Source organism: Dama dama, chromosome 16, assembly GCF_033118175.1.
Source record: "Dama dama isolate Ldn47 chromosome 16, ASM3311817v1, whole genome shotgun sequence".
NCBI classification, from domain to species: Eukaryota; Metazoa; Chordata; class Mammalia; order Artiodactyla; family Cervidae; genus Dama; species Dama dama.
This window is the reverse complement of record NC_083696.1, coordinates 24407273-24425307: the sequence shown is the minus strand read 5'-3', so window position 1 is coordinate 24425307 and position 18035 is coordinate 24407273. Positions and strand designations below refer to the sequence as shown.

General features: G+C 38.5%; 1 protein-coding gene across 4 annotated transcripts in view; it reads right to left on the bottom strand.

Annotated features, from left to right (window-relative positions):
* SYK (spleen associated tyrosine kinase) overlaps positions 1–18035 on the bottom strand; it is a 105116-nt gene that overhangs the window by 9002 nt on the left and 78079 nt on the right. For 2 of the 4 annotated variants that reach the window (XM_061163577.1, XM_061163580.1), the window contains 6 exons: positions 17825–17912; positions 16065–16239; positions 12280–12489; positions 11239–11428; positions 1573–1713; positions 326–438 (listed from right to left, as the gene is read on the bottom strand). In XM_061163577.1, coding sequence (XP_061019560.1) covers positions 326–438; positions 1573–1713; positions 11239–11428; positions 12280–12489; positions 16065–16239; positions 17825–17912 — 917 coding nt within the window. Of the gene's footprint in view, positions 1–325; positions 439–1572; positions 1714–11238; positions 11429–12279; positions 12490–16064; positions 16243–17824; positions 17913–18035 lie in introns of all 4 variants that reach the window. The other 2 variants (XM_061163576.1, XM_061163578.1) reach the window with 1 other exon arrangement.

The window sequence follows — 18035 nt, the reverse complement described above, 5'->3', positions numbered from 1 at the left end:
CTGGAATTAGAGTAATTGTATAAATGGAAACCCACTCCAGTATTCTTGCCTGGAGAGTCCCACAGACGGAGGAGCCTGGTAGGCTACAGTCCATGGGGTGGCAAAGAGTCGGACAGGACTGAGCGACTTCACTTCACTTATACTCTTTAGACTAAAGAACAGAAGTGTATGGTCCAGGAAGCAAGACCTGTCCCCGATTGTTTGTTTAGAAGGGAGACCATCCCTGATTCATGAAAGGATAGCATTTAAGCTCCTTGTTAGTGCCTGGCAATTCCATCTGCCTCCACAGGATTGGGCTAAATGGCAGGAAGGGCTAGGTACTCACTCATAGGTCCAGCACAGGGTCATCAGCTCGTACATCTCTCTCGGACACCCTGCTGGGCACCCCATCCTCTCTCCTTTCTCCAGCATAGCAGAAACTTCACTGCCTTTCATTCCCTAAACCATGCAAAACCAAGCAAGTATTCAGCAAAACAAAACAATTAGAACCCATCCCTGAAAAGAAACCAAAGAGTCGATGCTGTGTGACTTCAATTACATAAAGTACAAGAAACAGAAGCAGCTAACCTACGATGCTAGGAATCAGGTGGGGTGACCCTTGGCGTAAGTCTTGTGCATGTAGGGGGAAAAGGGAGCTTCTGTTTCTGCTTTGGGGGGCTGGCTTCATGGATATGTCCCAATTATGAAATTCCATCAAGCTGTAGCCTAGGATTTGTGTGCTTTTCTGTATATATATTTTGATGTGAAAAAAAAAATCTTAGAAAAGATTACTGAACTGCACATTTGCTAATGAGAGTAGCCATTATTTTCATTTCAACTCTAATGAATGTTGATTTGGGTAAATGTTTCAGTAAAATTTGTATTTTAAGGCAGGACAAAAAAAAATTAAATATAAAATCCTCTCTGTGTGTTTTGACCTCCTCTCTCCCTCCCTACTGGGCACTGTGTACACATTAACCAGGGCTCCTCAAAGACAGGAATACCTGCATGACCATAGAGATCAATTTTCTTTCTCTCTTCTGACACTGGCAATGTCCTGTCTTTAAAAAACAGTGTTCTTTCTTAGCTCTGTAGGGGGTCGTGGTGACTTGCTGCTCCCTTTGTACATGCTTACCTGGACTGTGTATCCTTAGTGAACGAGTATGTCATTTTGATGTATAATCTTTTGTCTCAAACGATCTTGTTTCAAAGACTGTGCCTTTGGCTTTTAACAGGTGGAATAACTCCCAGTGCCTTCTAAGAATTTGCTTCCTGGGTTATGATCCTCAGTTTGGCTCAAATAAAACTCCCTTTTATCCTTCTGAACTTGATAGTTAACTGAATTTTTGTTGACAAATTAATGCATATTTATGTGTATAATACACAATGAAAATAAACACATATATTGTCCAGATAGTTTCAAATATTTCTTTCAGTTTAGAATAAATTGAGATCACATTAACTGCACTCTCAAAAGATACAGACTCAGGAAAGGTGACCAAATTTGATGTTTTTCAGGGTCCTGTAAAGATAATCTGGTGCTTATCTGTTCTGATGGCCTGATAATTAGGAAATGAAGCACAAGTAACTCACCCGATATGGCTTCTGCCCATAAGAAAACGCTTCCCACATTAACACTCCGAAGCTCCAAACATCACTCTTGCTGGAGAACTTGTAGTAGTTGATGCATTCCGGAGCATACCACTTCACAGGCCACTTTCCGTGGGTCTGGGCCTGAAAACCAGGCAAATGGAGGTGTTCCATTAAGAATAAAATGATGCACCATGCTTGTTCATAGCAGCACTATTCACAACAACCGAAGGTGTGAGCTCCCCAAGTGTCCACTGACAAATAAACGGATACACAAAATGGGGTATACTGATATAGTGGATGTACGTTTAAGAAGGAAGGGGATTCTGATAGATGCCATGACATAGATGAACCACGCAGTTACCTTTTATTATGCTCAGTGAAATAAGCTGGTCAAGTCACTAAAGGACTAATATATGATTCCACACAACTGAGACCTCTGGAGTCACAGAGACGGAAGGTAGAATAACTGTTGCCTGGGGCCAGAGGAGGGGGAGAGATGGAGAGGAGCTGATTAATGGGTACAGAGTTTCAGTTTGGGAAGATGAAAAGGATTCTGGAGACTGGTTGTGAGCAACGTGAATGAACATTATTGAACTGTACTCTTGAAATGGTTAAGACGGTAAAATTTAAGTTATGTATGCTCATGCTAAGTTGCTTCAGTTGTGTCCGAGTCTTTGCACCTCTGTGGATTATAACCTGCCGGGCTCCTCTGTCCATGGGATTCTCCAGGCAAGAATACTGGAGTGGGTTACCATTTCTTCCTCCAGACGTTAAGTATATTTTACTGCAATTTTAAAAATCAATAAAATCATGATTCACAAAATGCCTGTGTATATATATGTTCTGTCTGAATCTTAAAATATGATTAAATCTTTAAGTTTTAAGATTTAAATATGCATTGTTAAGATTCGGACTGATTTTTTATATCTTCTAAGTCTCTTTCTCTCACCTCTCCGGTTGCTCACAGCTTCTTGGAGTTTGGCATGACAATGGAAGAGTCAGACCTGAGTACTACTTAATGGTTTTGTTCCAAGAAATACTGGGCTGTTTACAATATATTTAACTATTATTGTACGTTTGTCTACAGTTTTAAGTCAGCACTGATTATTTTTGGGGAGATGGTTTCCTAGTATCATTTAAAACGAAGTTGCAAACTTTCTAATTTAAAGAAGCAAGTGGTGGTAAAAAGATCAAAATTTTGCCCAGAAAAACCCTTTCTGAGGGACATGAGGTTCAGTGTGACATGTATGTCTTACTACCTCCCCTGGAAGTCACTATAACTCTGGTGGCATCTCTTGGGGTGGACAGTGGGAGGCCGGCTGCCCTATGCTGGCCAGAGGGGGACAACTCAGGGATTTTAATCTGAGATCATTGAAGCCAGCACACTTCTCTAAATGGCACATTGCTTATACTTCTGTCTCATTTACTTTATGCACTATTTGTAGATTTTGATTTCAGATGTTTTTGAACAATCTAGTCATGTATGTTATTTCAAGTTTATTCTGAATTTTGATTACAGGATAAACCTTTGACAAACCCTAAATATGATGGAAAGTGAGTCTCTTTCCACCACAAACTCCAAGTCCTCATCAACAGAGACAGCATGTTTGATTATTTTTCTTCAGTCCTTCCAGAAAAATCTATATACAAGTATAAATAAGTAATATATGCTTTTTTGAGAGGTAATCCAGCTACAGGCATATACTTCTTATACTTTACTTTTCAATTTTTCCACTTAGCCATGTGTCATAGATATATTTCTGTCAGCACTTGCAAAGGAAGTCACTTTTAGAAGAGTTAATTGCATGCTTTCCATAAATCTGCTATGATTCATTTAGCCAGCCTCCTGCTGAGAGGTCATTGAGATTTTTTTCCTGATTTTTGCTCTTATACATCATGCTAGAATGAACATTACTGACAGTGTGTATTTGCCTTGTGTATGGAGTACTTGTAAGGAGTTGCTGGATCAAAGAGCATTTGTGTTTATGGTCCTGGTGCTGCACAAGTTCATGATGCCATGCAGAGTTCTCCAAGAGCCCAGCTAATTTGCTCCTACCACTATCATCTCTCTTTAATCTTTCTTAACTTTTTAAAGTTTTTCACTTCACTTTGTTTTCTTAAAGAAATTCTTCACATTCCCATATTTTCACGTGTAAGCAGTTTCTTTCGGTTGCTTCTAACATGGCTTTTTTTGACACAGTTTGATGACTGAGACATGTATATACTGCAAAATATTTACAACAATAAGATTAGTTAACACATTCTTCACCTGAAAAGATTACCATTTTTTTTTGTTGTTGTTGTTGAAATGGTGAGAACACTTAAGATCTACTTTCTTAGTAACTTCCAAGTTTACAATGTAGTGGACTTCCCAGGTGGCTTAGTGGTAAAGAATCCACCTGCCAATGCAGGAGACCCAGGTGATATGGGTTCTATTCCTGGGTCAGGAAGATCCCCTGAAGGAAATGGCAATCCACTCCAGTATTCTCAGCTAGAGTACACCATGGACAGAGGAGCCTGGTGGGCTACAGTCCATGGGGTCACAGAGAGTTGGACACAAATGAGTACGGGCACATACAATGTAGTACTCTTAATTCTAGGCTCCACACTGTAGGTTAGAGCTCCAGAATTTATTTTATAACAAGTTTATAGAAGTTTGTACCCTTTGACCAATATTCTCATTTCCCCCACCTCCCAGCTCCTGGCAACCACAGTCTACTCTCTGTTTCTATGATTTCAGTATTTTTTAGATTCTACCATATAAGCAAGATCTTACAGTATTTGTCTTTCTCTGACTTATTTCACTTAGCATGATGTCCTCAAGGTATGTCTGTATGCTGTGCTGTGCTTAGTCGTTCGGTTGTGTCCAACTCTTTGTGACTCCATGGACTTTAGCTAGTTAGGCTTCTCTGTCCATGGGGATTCTCCAGGCAAGAATACTGGAGTGGGTTGCCATGCCTTCCTCCAGGGGATCTTCCCAACCCAGGGATTGAACCCAGGTCTCCCTGGGTTCATTGCAGGTGGATTCTTTACCATCTGAGCCACCAGGGAAGCCCAAGAATACCGGAGTGGGTAGCCTATCCCTTCTCCAGGGGATCTTCCCAACCCAGGAATTCAACCAGAGTCTCCTGCATTGCAGGTGGATTCTTTACCAGCTGAGCCACCAGGAAAGCCCCCAAGGTACGTTGATGTTGTTTCAAATGGCAGGATTTCCTTCTTTTTTATGGCTGGATATATCCCATGTATTTGTCTACAGTTTTAAGCCAACACACACATACACACACATGCACACACTCACACACACATGCACACACTCACACACACATCACATTTTCTTTATCCATTCATCTGTTGATGGATATTAGATTGCTTCCATGTCTTGGCCATTGTGAATAATACTGCAATGAACATGAGAGTTAAGATATCTTTACCAGATAGCGATTTCATTATCTTTGAATACATACTTGGAAATGGGACTGCTGAATGATAACAATAGTTCTATTCTTATTTTTTGGAGAAACTCTACATTGCTTTCCATAGTGACTGTACAACTTTATATTTCCACCAATAGTACACAAGGGTTCCTCTTTCTCCACATCCTCAATAACATTTTCTATCTCTTATCTTTTTGGTGACAGCCATTTTAGCAGGTATGAGGAGACATATGGTGGTTCTGATTTGCATTTCTCTGTTGCTTAGAGGTGTTGAATACCCTTACACATACTTGTTGGCTATTTGTAGGTCTTCTTTTGTTATAGAAACATATGAAAAACAGAATCTTTCCATTCTGGTCCTTTGCCCATTTAAAAACCAGATTATTTGGATTTTTTGCTACTGAGTTGTATGAGTTCCTTATGTATTTTGGATAATTACCAGTTACCCAAGATAGATGGTTTTCAAACATTTTCTCCCATTCTCTAGGTTGACCTTTAATTCTGTTGATTGTTTCTTTTTCTATACAGAAAACTTTTTAGTTTGATGTAGTCCTGCTTGTTGATTTCTGCTTTTGTTGCTTGTACTTTGGGGTGTCATAGCCAAAAAAAATCATTGCCAAGACCAATGCTGAGGAGCTTTTTTCATAAGTTTTCTTCCAGGAGTTTTATAGTTTCAAGTCTTACATTTAATTCATTAATCCACTTTGAGTTAAGTTTTGTGAGTGTTATAGTCCAGGGGTCCAATTTCATTCTTTTGAATGTGAATATTCAGTTTTTGAAGAGTATTTTTCCCCATTAGATATCCTTGACTCCCTTATCAAATATTACTTGACTATATATGCATAGTTTTATGGGCTCTTGCTTCTGTTCCATTGGTTTTCAAGTTTGTTTTTATGTCAGTACCACACTGTTTTGTTTACTATAGTTTTGTAGAATAGTTTGAAGTCAGGAAGCATAATGCATCCAGCTTCATTATTTCAGAGGATTGCTTTGTCTATTCAGAGTCTTTGGGGGTTCCATATGAATTTTAGGATTGTTTCTTCCATTTTTGTGAAAAATGGAATTCTTGTAGGGATTTGTATTGAATCTGTAGTTGACTTTGTGTAGTACGGTAATTTTAACAATATTAACTCTACTGATCCATGAACAAAGGATATCTTTCCATTTATTTGTGTATTCTTCAATTTTTCATCAATGTCTTATTTTCAGTCTGTAGATCTTTTAACTTTCTTGGCTAAATTTATTCCTAAATATCTATTGTTATGAAGCAATTGTAAATGACAGTTTTTCCTTCATGTCTTTTTCAGATAGTTTACTGTTAGTGTATAGACATGCAACTGATTTTTGTATGTTGATTTTGTGTTTTGCTATTTTACTTTATTTGTTTATTTGTTTTCACAGCTTTTTGATGCAGTCTTTGGGTTTTCTGTATACAATGTAGGGGTTAAACGATGTGGAGGTTCAGGATGCCAACACTTCATATACTCAAAAATCCACGTATAACCTTACAGTTGGCTCTCCATCTTCATGGTTCTGCATCTATAGATTCAACCAATAGTGAAATGTGTAGTGCTAGAGTACAGACTTAGTGAGAGAAATCCATGTGCAAGTGGACCTGCACAATCCAGACCTGTGTTGTTTAAGGGTCAACTGTATAAGATTATGTCATCTGTAAATAAAGACAACTTTATTCTACCTTTCAGGTATGGATGCCTTTTATTTCTTTTTTTAACTTGAGGTAACTTTGATACATAAGCCTTTTTTTCCCTAATTGCTCTGGCTAGGACTTCTGGTACTGTTTAATAAGTACTCATCTTATTCCTGATCTTAGATAAAAAGCTTTCAACCATTCTCCACTGAGTTTGACGTCAGTTGTGGGCTTGCCATTACATGGCCTTTATTGTGTTGAGGTATGTTCCTTTTACACCAACCTTTATAAGACTGTTTATCATGAAATGATGTGAATTCTATCAAATGCCTTTTATGCATCTAAAGAGATGACCATATGATTTTTATCCTTCATTCTATTAATATGGGGTATCACATTTACTGATTTGCATATATTGAACTATCCTTGCATTCAAAAGTAAATCCCACTTCACTATGATGTGTGATCTTTGTAACGTGTTGCTAAATTTAGTTTGCTAGTATTTTGTTGAGAATTTTTGCATCTAAGTTCATCAGGGATATTGGCCTATAGTTTTCTTTCCTTGTATCTGGCTTTGGTATCAAAAGAACATGGGCCTTGTAAAATGAATTTGTGAGTATTTCCTCCTCTTCCATTTTGGGCATTAATTCTTTTTGATATGTTTGGTAGAATTCTCTTATGAATTCTGCCAGGTCCATTTGGTCTAAAGTATAGGTCAAGCCCAATATTTCTTTACTGATTTTCTGTTTGTATGACCTATCTATGGTTAAAAGTGGGGTACTGAAAGCTCCCACAATTATTATATTGTTATCTATTTCTCCCTTCATATATGATAGTATTTGCTTAATATATTTAGGTTCTCCAATGTTGGGGCATGTATATTTACAATTATTATATCTTCTTTATGGACTGACCCCTTTACCATTATATGATGACTGACTTCCTTTGTCTCTGGCTAAGGTTTTTAGATTGAAGTCTATTTTGTATGATATAAACGTAGGTACATTTGCTACTTTTTGGTTTCCATTTGTAAGGGATATATTTTTCTATCTCTTCACATGGAGATTTTGTGTGTCCTTAAAGTTGAAATGAGTCTCTTGTAGGCAGCATATTAGCTGGGTCTTTTTTTTTTTTTTGGTCCTTTTAGTCACTGTATGATTTTTCATTGACAAATTTAATCCATTTACAATTACAAAAATTATTCACAGGTAAAGATTTAGTAATATCATATTATTGTTTTCTGGATATTTTAGATTTCCTTTGTTCATTTCATCCTCTCTTGTTGTCTTCCTTTGTGATTTGAAGATTTTCCATAGTGGTATATTTAGTTTCTTTTGCTCTATCTTTTACACATCTACTGCAGGTTTTTTCCTTGTGGTTACCCTAAGGCTTACATAAAATATCTTACAAATAAAAATCTATTTTAAGGTGATAACAACTTAACTTTGATTGTATGCAAATACTCTTACCCTTTCACTCTTCCCCATACATGCTATGTTTTCGATATCACAATTAAAGTCTTTTTATATCATATATCCAATAATAAACTATTGTAGCCATAGCTATTTTTAATATTTTTGTCCTTTATCCCTTATGCCAGCATCAAGTGATTAACACAATACCATATTAGAGTAATGGGGAATGCTAAATTTGATTATATACTTACCTTTATCAGTGTGCTTTATATTTTCATATTTTTCATGTTACTAATTAGCCTCCTTTTATTTTAGCTTGAAGAACTCAGAATTTCTTGTAACATAAGTCTAGTGGTAATATACTCCCTCAGCTTTTTTTTGGCTGGGAAAGTCTTTATCTCATCTTCATTTCTGAAGGATATAAAGCGTTCTTTGGGATATATAGTATTCTGGGTTGGCATGCTGTTTTTTTTTTCTTTCAGTACACTGACTCTATCATTCTACTCTCTTATGGCTTATAGATGTGTGCTGAGAAATCTGTTGGTAGCCTTAGGGGGAGCTCCCTTGTAAGTGACAAGATTTTTTTTTCTCTTGCTGCTTTTATGATTCTTTTTTCTGATTTTTGACAGTTTTATTATTGTATGTCTTGGAGAAGATCTCTTTCAACTGAATTTATCTGGGACTTATGAGCTTCATGAACTTGGACACCTAAATCTCTCCTCAGATTTTGGAAGTCTCAGTCATTATTTCTAAAAACACACTTTCTGCCCCTTTCATTCTCTCTTCTTGGACTTCAATAATACATAACTCATTTTGCTTTATGGTGTCCCTTAAGTCCTATAGGCTTTCCCCATTCCTTTCTTTAAGACAGTTTTTTGGTTGTGTTGAGCCTTTGCCGTGGTACGCAAGCTTTCTCCAATCGCAGTGCATGGGCTATCTAGTCATGGTGCATAGGCTTAGCTACCCTGAAGTATGTGGGATCTTAGTTCTCTGACCAGGGATTGAACCCATGTTCCTGGTATTGGAAGGTGGATTCTTAACCACTGGACCACTGGGGAAGTCCTGAGGGAATCACTTCCTAGGCAGGTTGATAAGAAGTCAGAGATAGTGGTCTGGAATTCTTGAGGCTTTCCCTTTCCTGATGAAGAGAACTCTTTCTAGCTGGGTTCTCGCCTGGCACTGAGTAGTACTGACCTGAAGGATGAGATGATGCAGGCAAAATGAAGCTATTGTTCTTTCCTTTTATTGCAGTTATTCTCATGTTTTTCATTCTGCTGTGTTGCTAAAGCTTTTTAAGTGGACTCCAGAGTTCTCCCTGGAGCTCTGTGAGACGGTGAAGGACAGGAAAGCCTGGTGTGCTGTAGTCCATGGGGTTGCAAAGAGTCGGGCATTACTGAGTGATTGAACAACAAGAGTTCTCTCAAAGCTGTTTCATTCATGGATAGCTATCTGACCATTGATCATTTTTGGAGGACAGAATCTGGATCTCCTACCCCATTGTCTTGTTCCTGATCCACTGCCTTTTATTTCTATACTGTCTTCTATATCTTCTTCCCCTTCTTTATAGATTTTCAGAGATCTGCTTGTTCCCTTTTCAAAATATGCTGTTTAATATCTGTGGCAGTTGGAAAAATTGACCCTCATGTTCTTTGACATTCCTCCCTTCTGCCTTGAATATGGGTGATCTGTGGTTGCTCTGACCAATAGAGTAAGTGGACAAGACTCTAAGCCAGTTCCTAGGCCCTGAAGTTAGGAGTGTGACAATCTCTACTTCCTGCCTCTTGAATAACTTGGTCTTAGGACCCAGTCACCATGCTGTGAGGAAGCCCAGAGGTACATGGAGAGGCCACATGTAGATAAGTTATTGTTAAATGGATACAGACCAGTGAAAGTCCCAGATTATGGCCCATGTCAAATCAGTCATTAGTGGTGTGAGTGAGCAGAATGGAAATAAATCCTCCTGACCTCTTGGAACCACCCCCATGACACTGTATGGAGCAGAGATGCACCATTTCCACCAAGCCCTGCTCACACTGCAGAACTGAGAGTAAATAAGTGCTTGGTGTTGTTTTAATGCACTAAGTTTTGGGACTATTTGTTATCTCAACTTCTCTGTCTCCTCTTTAAGCCCTTGCTTTAGATAGTCTCTATTTTCTTCTTCCTACTTATCATCATGGAAGTGTATGTTCCAAAGTGTCTCTAACTTTAAAATCTATTTTTTTCTGGTGTGTATGTGTGGTTATTACTTGAGGGCTATTGTTTCCTTTGCTCCATCTTCTAGCAGTCCCATCAAAGGGATCATTTGATGCTTTACACATTCTGGCTCATTTCTGAAGTGGCTTCTCTGGGGCCAGCTTGTCTATGAAGAATGGAGTGAGGAGCTGTGATGGGAGCTCTGCTTCTGTTGCTCAGCCTTTGTGCTGACCCTTAGCTGACTAAGATCTGCTATCCATCACCATCTGCCATATCCACTGCTGTCTCTCAGAGAAAGCATGGGTGGGTGTATGTGGTCACTTAGGTGTCTTCTCCAGCCACTTTGTGGTGTGGCACTCAGGGAAACTCCACAACTCTCATCCTGCCATTCACTAGTTAGATCATCAGGGTATGTCATCTACTTCTAAGACTGCTGGACATTCCCAGGGACACGAAGAACTGAGAACATGTTCTTGACACCCTTTTCTACTATCTGGTCTCTGTTACATTTTCCAATGGGTCAGGTTAGACTCTACATACACTCTGACTGAGTTCATATAAAGACTTTTTCCCCTTCTTTTACTTGCTATTAGTTCATTTGAGGGTTTATAGAGGAGCTTTGAAAAATCCTACTAGAGTCAACCTGTCCAATACGTATTTTCCAAAGTAATTTAACAAATGAATTCTATTCTTGTTTTTTTCCAGATGAATCATCATTAATACCTTGATTCCCTATTGTTCTAAGGAACATAGTTTGAAGATACTATTCTGAGTAAATCTTAAGTTGTGACATATTAGAGTATTTCCATCTTTTTAACGATAGAATCAAAGCTTAAGAAGAACATTTCTTACACAGTTATTTTTCTATGGGGAAATTGCTTCTTGAAATCTTACCAAAATAAAATAAAGAAAACATATATTTGCATTTCAGATTTTTACTACTAGCTGCTCCGAATGGTGGGTAAGTTGTTCGTACCTTATAGTAGTTTTCATCAGCACGAAGTGCTTTAGAAAGTCCAAAATCACTGATCTTGGCATAATGTTGAGTAACCAGCAATACATTCCTTGCAGCCAGATCTCTGTGCACAAAATTGCACTCTTCCAAATATTTCATTCCCATAGACACCTGATGAACCAGCTCTATGATGTTTTTATCCTTGACATGCCTGAAAGTCACACATATGTCATTAATGATAGTGAACAGGAGTACATTTCAGAACAACCAACCATGCTTCTCATACAGAGAGAATATGAACTCACTTATTTCCTATTCTTCTAAAGCAAGAATCACAAGTGGTAGTGACTGGTATTCAGCTGCTAGAATTTTCAATGTGTGCTTTGAATTACATGAAAAGCAGGATAACAGGGTGGTCAGACCTGGCTCATGGAGAACCAGGATTCAGTTAGAACCCTCATTCCAATATTGAAAAGGTAAGAATGCCAACCCTGAGTCCCACTTAAGTACAAACATAGGTGCAAATGGGATAAAGTAATCAGTGGCTGTTATTATGATTTATTCCTCATGACTCTCTATCTCAACCATGGCTGGAGATGAGCATAGCATGATTACTCCATTGATGGTTGCAATGAATTAACAGCAATGGATATTTTAAAAAATAATTATTTATGGGAATGCAGTAGTCAGCCAGATATGTAAAATATCACGGTTTTCCCATATAAAATGTTTATTTAATTGTTTCTTTTAAAAGAGCACATTCTTTCTGCCTGGTGAGAGGAGAATGCTTGCCAAGATAGTCTAGAGCTGACTCTATCACCAGGCCAGTATGACGTGAGCAAAGGAGTCCAAATTGTTGAATTAGAGTTTATGTATTAAGAGTTAAAGAACACTCGATCCAAAGACTACAGCTCTCAAACCTCCCCACTCAAGGTCCCTGAGTGGCCAACTCTGGGAAGGCATGGGAGGAGACAAGGGTTCTGGAAGAAATCAGGCTATGATGTGCATTGGGCAGGCAGGCCCTGACCCTCACATATGAGCTGCTGGGGCACCTAAGGATACCTGTTCTGTTGTAAATATTTGTTGAGTGGACCAAGTTCTGCCATCTCCATGACCAGCATCCAGGACTCAGCTTCACAAATCCCTATCATGCGCACAATGTAAGGGTTGTCAAGCTGCTGCATGACATTTGCTTCTGCTAATAACTCATCCTTAAGAGCAGGGTCATTGGCCTCATTTTTCAGGATTTTCACAGCTACTGTTTTCACAACTCTGCAAAAGAAATTGGAACACATAAGAAACTTTTCAAAGTGTCTCACGTATAGATAATTATCTCCCATGAAACATAATTCCTGTGCTGGAAATGATGTTATGGAAATACCTACCACAGAGAGGAAATGTGTCTGAAGAAGCCATGTTGTACATGGCTAATTCTTCAATCATGTTCTCTCATTTTATAGACAGAGAGTAATACCTAATTAGTTGAAAATAATGGGAGAGTGCTGAAGAATGCCACAACCAACCAGAAAGCTGACACACTGTAGAATATTTAAATAACTTTCAAATAAACCTTTAAAAACTATGACATGCACAGATTCCGGTAACATCTTGAGATTTATCACATCATTATGTGTAATGTATGTAATTACAACATGCCTTTAATATATGTTACAATGAATTTCTAGCTGCAGAATTAAAAAGCATACACTGTTGAAGCTTATAATCTACAAAACACTTCTAAAAACTGAGTTTTGCTAATTTTAAGCATGCTTCAACAAGTTTGAAAAAAACTAATTCTTTTCCATTTTCAAATAAAAGCATCATCTAAGTCATGTTTGAACTCTTGAAAATATTCTGACATAGTGGGGCTTAAATAAATACATAGCACTTAACTATGTACGATTTGAAAAACTGCATCTTTTCATGATACAGTTCCCACAAATGCAGGAAGTATAACTCTTTTGTTGAACTTCAAAAGTAGAAATTAAAAACAGAAGTATCAAATAAAATAGGTTAAATAACAGAATAACAGAGTGAGTCTGACATACATTCAGAAAGGAACATATAGCTGCAGTGTAGAACTCAAGAGTATTTACACATTAGACACAAGATGTCGTTCCTACACAGATGGAAGTATAGAACCTCTCCAGTACCTAAGAAGCCTCTGCATTCTCCTCCTGAGATCAAGGAAATATAATCTTATGCCATCTCTAGATAGTTTATTGTTCTACCTTTCACATTTCAGTCTACCATCCATCTGGAACTAGTTTCATGTATGGTGTGAGGTAGGGCTCAGAATTAACAAGCACAAATCTCTTGATTCTTCCAATGTTTAAGGAAGAAAGAACATTCACAAACTCTTCCAGAAACAAAAAGAGGAAGGAAACTTCCCAACTCATTTTATGAAGTTAGCATTAACCTGATGCCAAAACCAGACAAAGAAATTACAGGAAAATAATTTACTGATATCTCCCATGAATGTAGATGCAAAAATTCAAAGGGAAATATTAGAAAATTTAATTCAATGTTTTATGAGAAAGATATAGTGAATATATAATTCATGAATAAGATAAGTTTATTCCAGGAATGCAAGGTTTAACATCTGAAAATCAATCAGTGTAATTCATCCACAAACACAATAAAGAAGAAAAAGTCTGTGGTCCTATCAGCAGAGGAGAAAAAGTAAAGAAAAAATGTAACACACATTTATGATTAAAAACAAATCTCTCAGAAAAGTAGAAAAAAAGGAAACTTCCATAATATGATAAAGGGCAGCTGTGAACCGAGTGGTGAAATATTGAAAGTTTTCCCCCTGAAATCAGGAATGAGGAATGTGACCACTGGCACTTTTATTTAACATTGAACCACAGTTTCTAGCTGATACAACAGGCAAGGAAGAAGTATAAAAGTATAAGAATTGGACAGGATGAAATCAAACTGTTGTTATTTATAGATGACATATTTCTGGGTCAAACAAAACACAAATAAACTACTGGAAATAATGAGTGAAAAATAATAGAAGACTTTAAGAAAAGTTGTTGGACATCAGGCAAACAGACTAAATCATATTCTTGCATTCAAGCAATGCCAAGGAATAGCAAGTAAAAATTTTAAAATTATACCACATATATTAAAACCAAAAATACTAAATACCTATGAATGAATCCAGCAAAGAAGCTGTACAAGACCTCTACACAAAAAACTAAATAATTTTGCTCAGAGAAACTAAAGACCTAAGTAGATGGAAGGATGGGTCATGCTTATTGATATGAAGACTCAATACAGCAAAGACATCATTTTGCCCACAGTTAACCTATATGGCCTCTCCTCTCTCCACATCTCGAGTTGAAATTATGTATGTATAGTCATGTCCATGTCAATTTGCATATTTAATTAAGCAGGGAATTGAGTATTACAAACTAGTTGAGAAAATTTATGCCTTAATACAGGATAATTTATATTAATTTTATAAGATAATGGACATATATCATTTTAATTTATTTAAAAGTAAGCATAGCAGTCATATATCTATATATATATGACTTTATATATCTGTCACATGTCATATATATATATACATATATACCCAAAAAGTCAGACATGACTTAGTGACTGAACAACAAACATATATATACATGTATAAACACAAATGGTGAAAGGGGCAGGATTAAAAGCATAAGTGTCTGTGCATACTCTTGCATGTATTTTTGACCCTTGAGCCATGTAAATTATCTACTCAAGAAAAAACTGTATACAAATTCCTTAAATTTAAAATAGCATCAAACAATCAAACCCAATTATATTCATATCAGTAACATCCTAGCTTGGACATAGATTTCCAGAGGATTTGTTTTAAAGGACTTTAGAAACCAATAATCTTACTGAAAATTCCACGACAGATACCTTCTAAGCACCTAATAAAATACAAAGAGATTTTTAGTAATTTAGCAATTTTATTTTATTTATTTTTTTTATTTTTATTATTATTATTTTTTTTTCCAGTGGGTTTTGTCATACATTGATATGAATCAGCCATGGGTTATATAATACATACTAGGGTTTTCTGGGTGGTGCTAGTGGTAAAGAACCCTCCTACCAATGCAGGAGACGTAAAAGACATGGGTTCAATCCTTGGGTTGGGAAGAGCCTCAGGAAAAGGAAATGGTAACCCACTCCAGTATTCTTGGCTGAAGAATCCAATGGACAGGGAAGTCTGATGGGCTACAGTCCATGGGGTTGCAAAGAATCGGACCCGACTGGAGCAACTTAACACACACGTGCACACATATAATACATACTGCTCTTTGAAATTATAGACTAGAGCAAATAAAAAATTATAGTAATGATACTTGTCATCAAGAATTTTCTGGTTAAGAGAAGTGAGACACAATTTTTAAAAATCAAAGAAAATAAGGGAAAACACTGTTATCAATGAATGATTGCATCTTAAATAATACATATGTGTATGCATGTGCATATAAAGATCTAAAAATTATACACACTCAGGTTTGTTAACAGTTATGTTTGGGTGGTAAAATATGATGTTTTTATTTTCTTATATTGTCATTGACTCTATTTCTTAATTCTCTATAAGGGACACACAATACATCTAAACTAATATGTACATAATGATTACATACACAGTTAATATATATAATGGATGCTTTCATTGTAATTGTACCAGAAATGAACAAAAATTACACGGTCAATCACAAAGCATTTAGCCATGTCACGTTACATTTTGTGTCTGGGATTAAAAGAACATGATACATGTATATGTGGTAGTTTCTAGAATGTAAGCTCACGTGAGAATAAGTGCAGGGAAATGGTGCAAACTTTTGACTTACTTTTTCATCTGGTAATAGCCCTTCTTCACGGTCCCAAAATTCCCAGAGCCCAGTTCCTTGTCCTCCAGGGTCAGCAGCTTCCGGTCCAGGTAGACCTCCTTGGGCCGGATCTCCTCGGGGTCTGCATAGGGGCTTTCGTAGACCTCAGTGTCCATGGGCAAGGCTTCTCTCTGAGCTTCTGAAAAGGAGTTAAGAAACTTACAGCCTGTGAACCTGATCCCACGTGAAATTGCCATCGTCCCCTGCTCTTGCCTCCTGGGGTCGTGCCTTGCCTTTCGTGATCTTGGTTACCTTGGGCATTTATAGCGCCTGTGAGCACTCGAGACATAGCCTTTCCCGGCTATGTCAGGGTAGGAAAAAGGCCCTCATCTTTGTTGTACTTGACCCCTGTTCTTGCACTAATGTACATCAAGAAAGAGTTTTCCTGTCAGCAGCAAGAGACAGGTGTGCTCAGTCGTGTCCAAATCTTTGGGGTCGCATGGACTGTAGTCTGCCAGGCTCCTCTGGAATTTTCCAGGCAAGCATACTGGAGTGGGCTGCCACCCCCTACTCCAGAGGATCCCCCCAACCCAGGGGCTGAGCCTGTATCTCTTGCCTCTCCTGCACTGGCAGGTGGATTCTTTACCATTAGCACCTCCTGGGATGTGGCCCTCCTAATGGACTGTGGTGCCTTTAAACTCTGAAAATCTGGCCCTCCTTCACTGAGAGGCAGGGTCTACATCACCTCCCCTCTGTGGTTTCTGTAATCATGTCCACTGATAGAGTACATCAGTAGTGATATTTGTGATATACTCAGGTCCTAAAGGTCATGCACCTTCTGTCTGGGTTGCTGGGAATCTTGAAGCTTCAGACTCCATGCAGCTGTTTAACTGCCCTGGCTCCTTCTATGCTGTGAGAATGCCCCAGCCAGTCCAGGTGGAAAGACCAGATGAAGAGCATCTGAGGCTCCGTACCCTGGAGATGAAAGATGCTGGCCGGCCTCCAGCGCCCTGGTTCTAGTCCCACCATGGTCTCCACTCCTGCTGGCCCAGCTCCACCCCCGATCTGCCTGCAAGAGGCCCCATGCCGCCACGGCCCGGTTCAGCCTTGCCCAGATTCCTGACCTGCATGAGATAATTAAATAACTGCTGCTGATTTAAGCTACAAAGTTTGGGGCTGATTTTTTGTAGCATTAAATAGATCAAGTTTACCAACTAACACAAAAACCTGGGTCCACCTAGAAAACCTAAGAAGCTGATCCAGAGGCCCCATTTCTGACCAGTATAACAGAGGCCTTGTGAGTTTGAAGGGGTGTTTCCTGTCCTGGCCTCACAGAATCGCTGCAGTTCCCTGAACGTGTCTAGAATCCCCAAACTTAAGACATTTCTTCAGTTTTTACTAGCTACCTGTTGCTGGACTTCCATTTGAATTTACTCCTGGACACAGACATCTTTTCAAGAATAGATCTTAGAAATGGAAACTTTAAGTAGCTTCAGTTATTACTGGAAAAGGTGAGGCATTCTGAAGCAGTGGGTTTGAAGGATATTTTCAACATGGCTGATTTATTGCGAGGGAGGCTGTAGAGACCATTTCATCCAACAGACACCACTACTCGCAGACACGTGGCATCTTCCACCTGCCCCCAGATGACAGGATCACTCCCTGCTAGGCAGCGCTGTAACAGCCGCCGACAGCAGGGAGAGCCGGCCCTGCCATTTGCGAGGGACTGTGGGAGGCATCCTCGTGCTGTGAACACCCAGGACCAAAGGGGCAGCTCTTACCTCTCTCGTTGGCCCACGGCCCTCGGTCTGGCTCGTAAGGGTTGAATGTTGCAGAGCTATCTGCCTGGTTCCCTGGGGATGTGGAGGCCTGAGGCACACAGATGATAACAGCTCATTTTTCTTCATGAATAACACTGTTCAGTTGGCCTGCATACTAATTTTTATTTTCAAATAATCACGTCTTAACTTAAGCAGGGAAGACAAAGGAAGG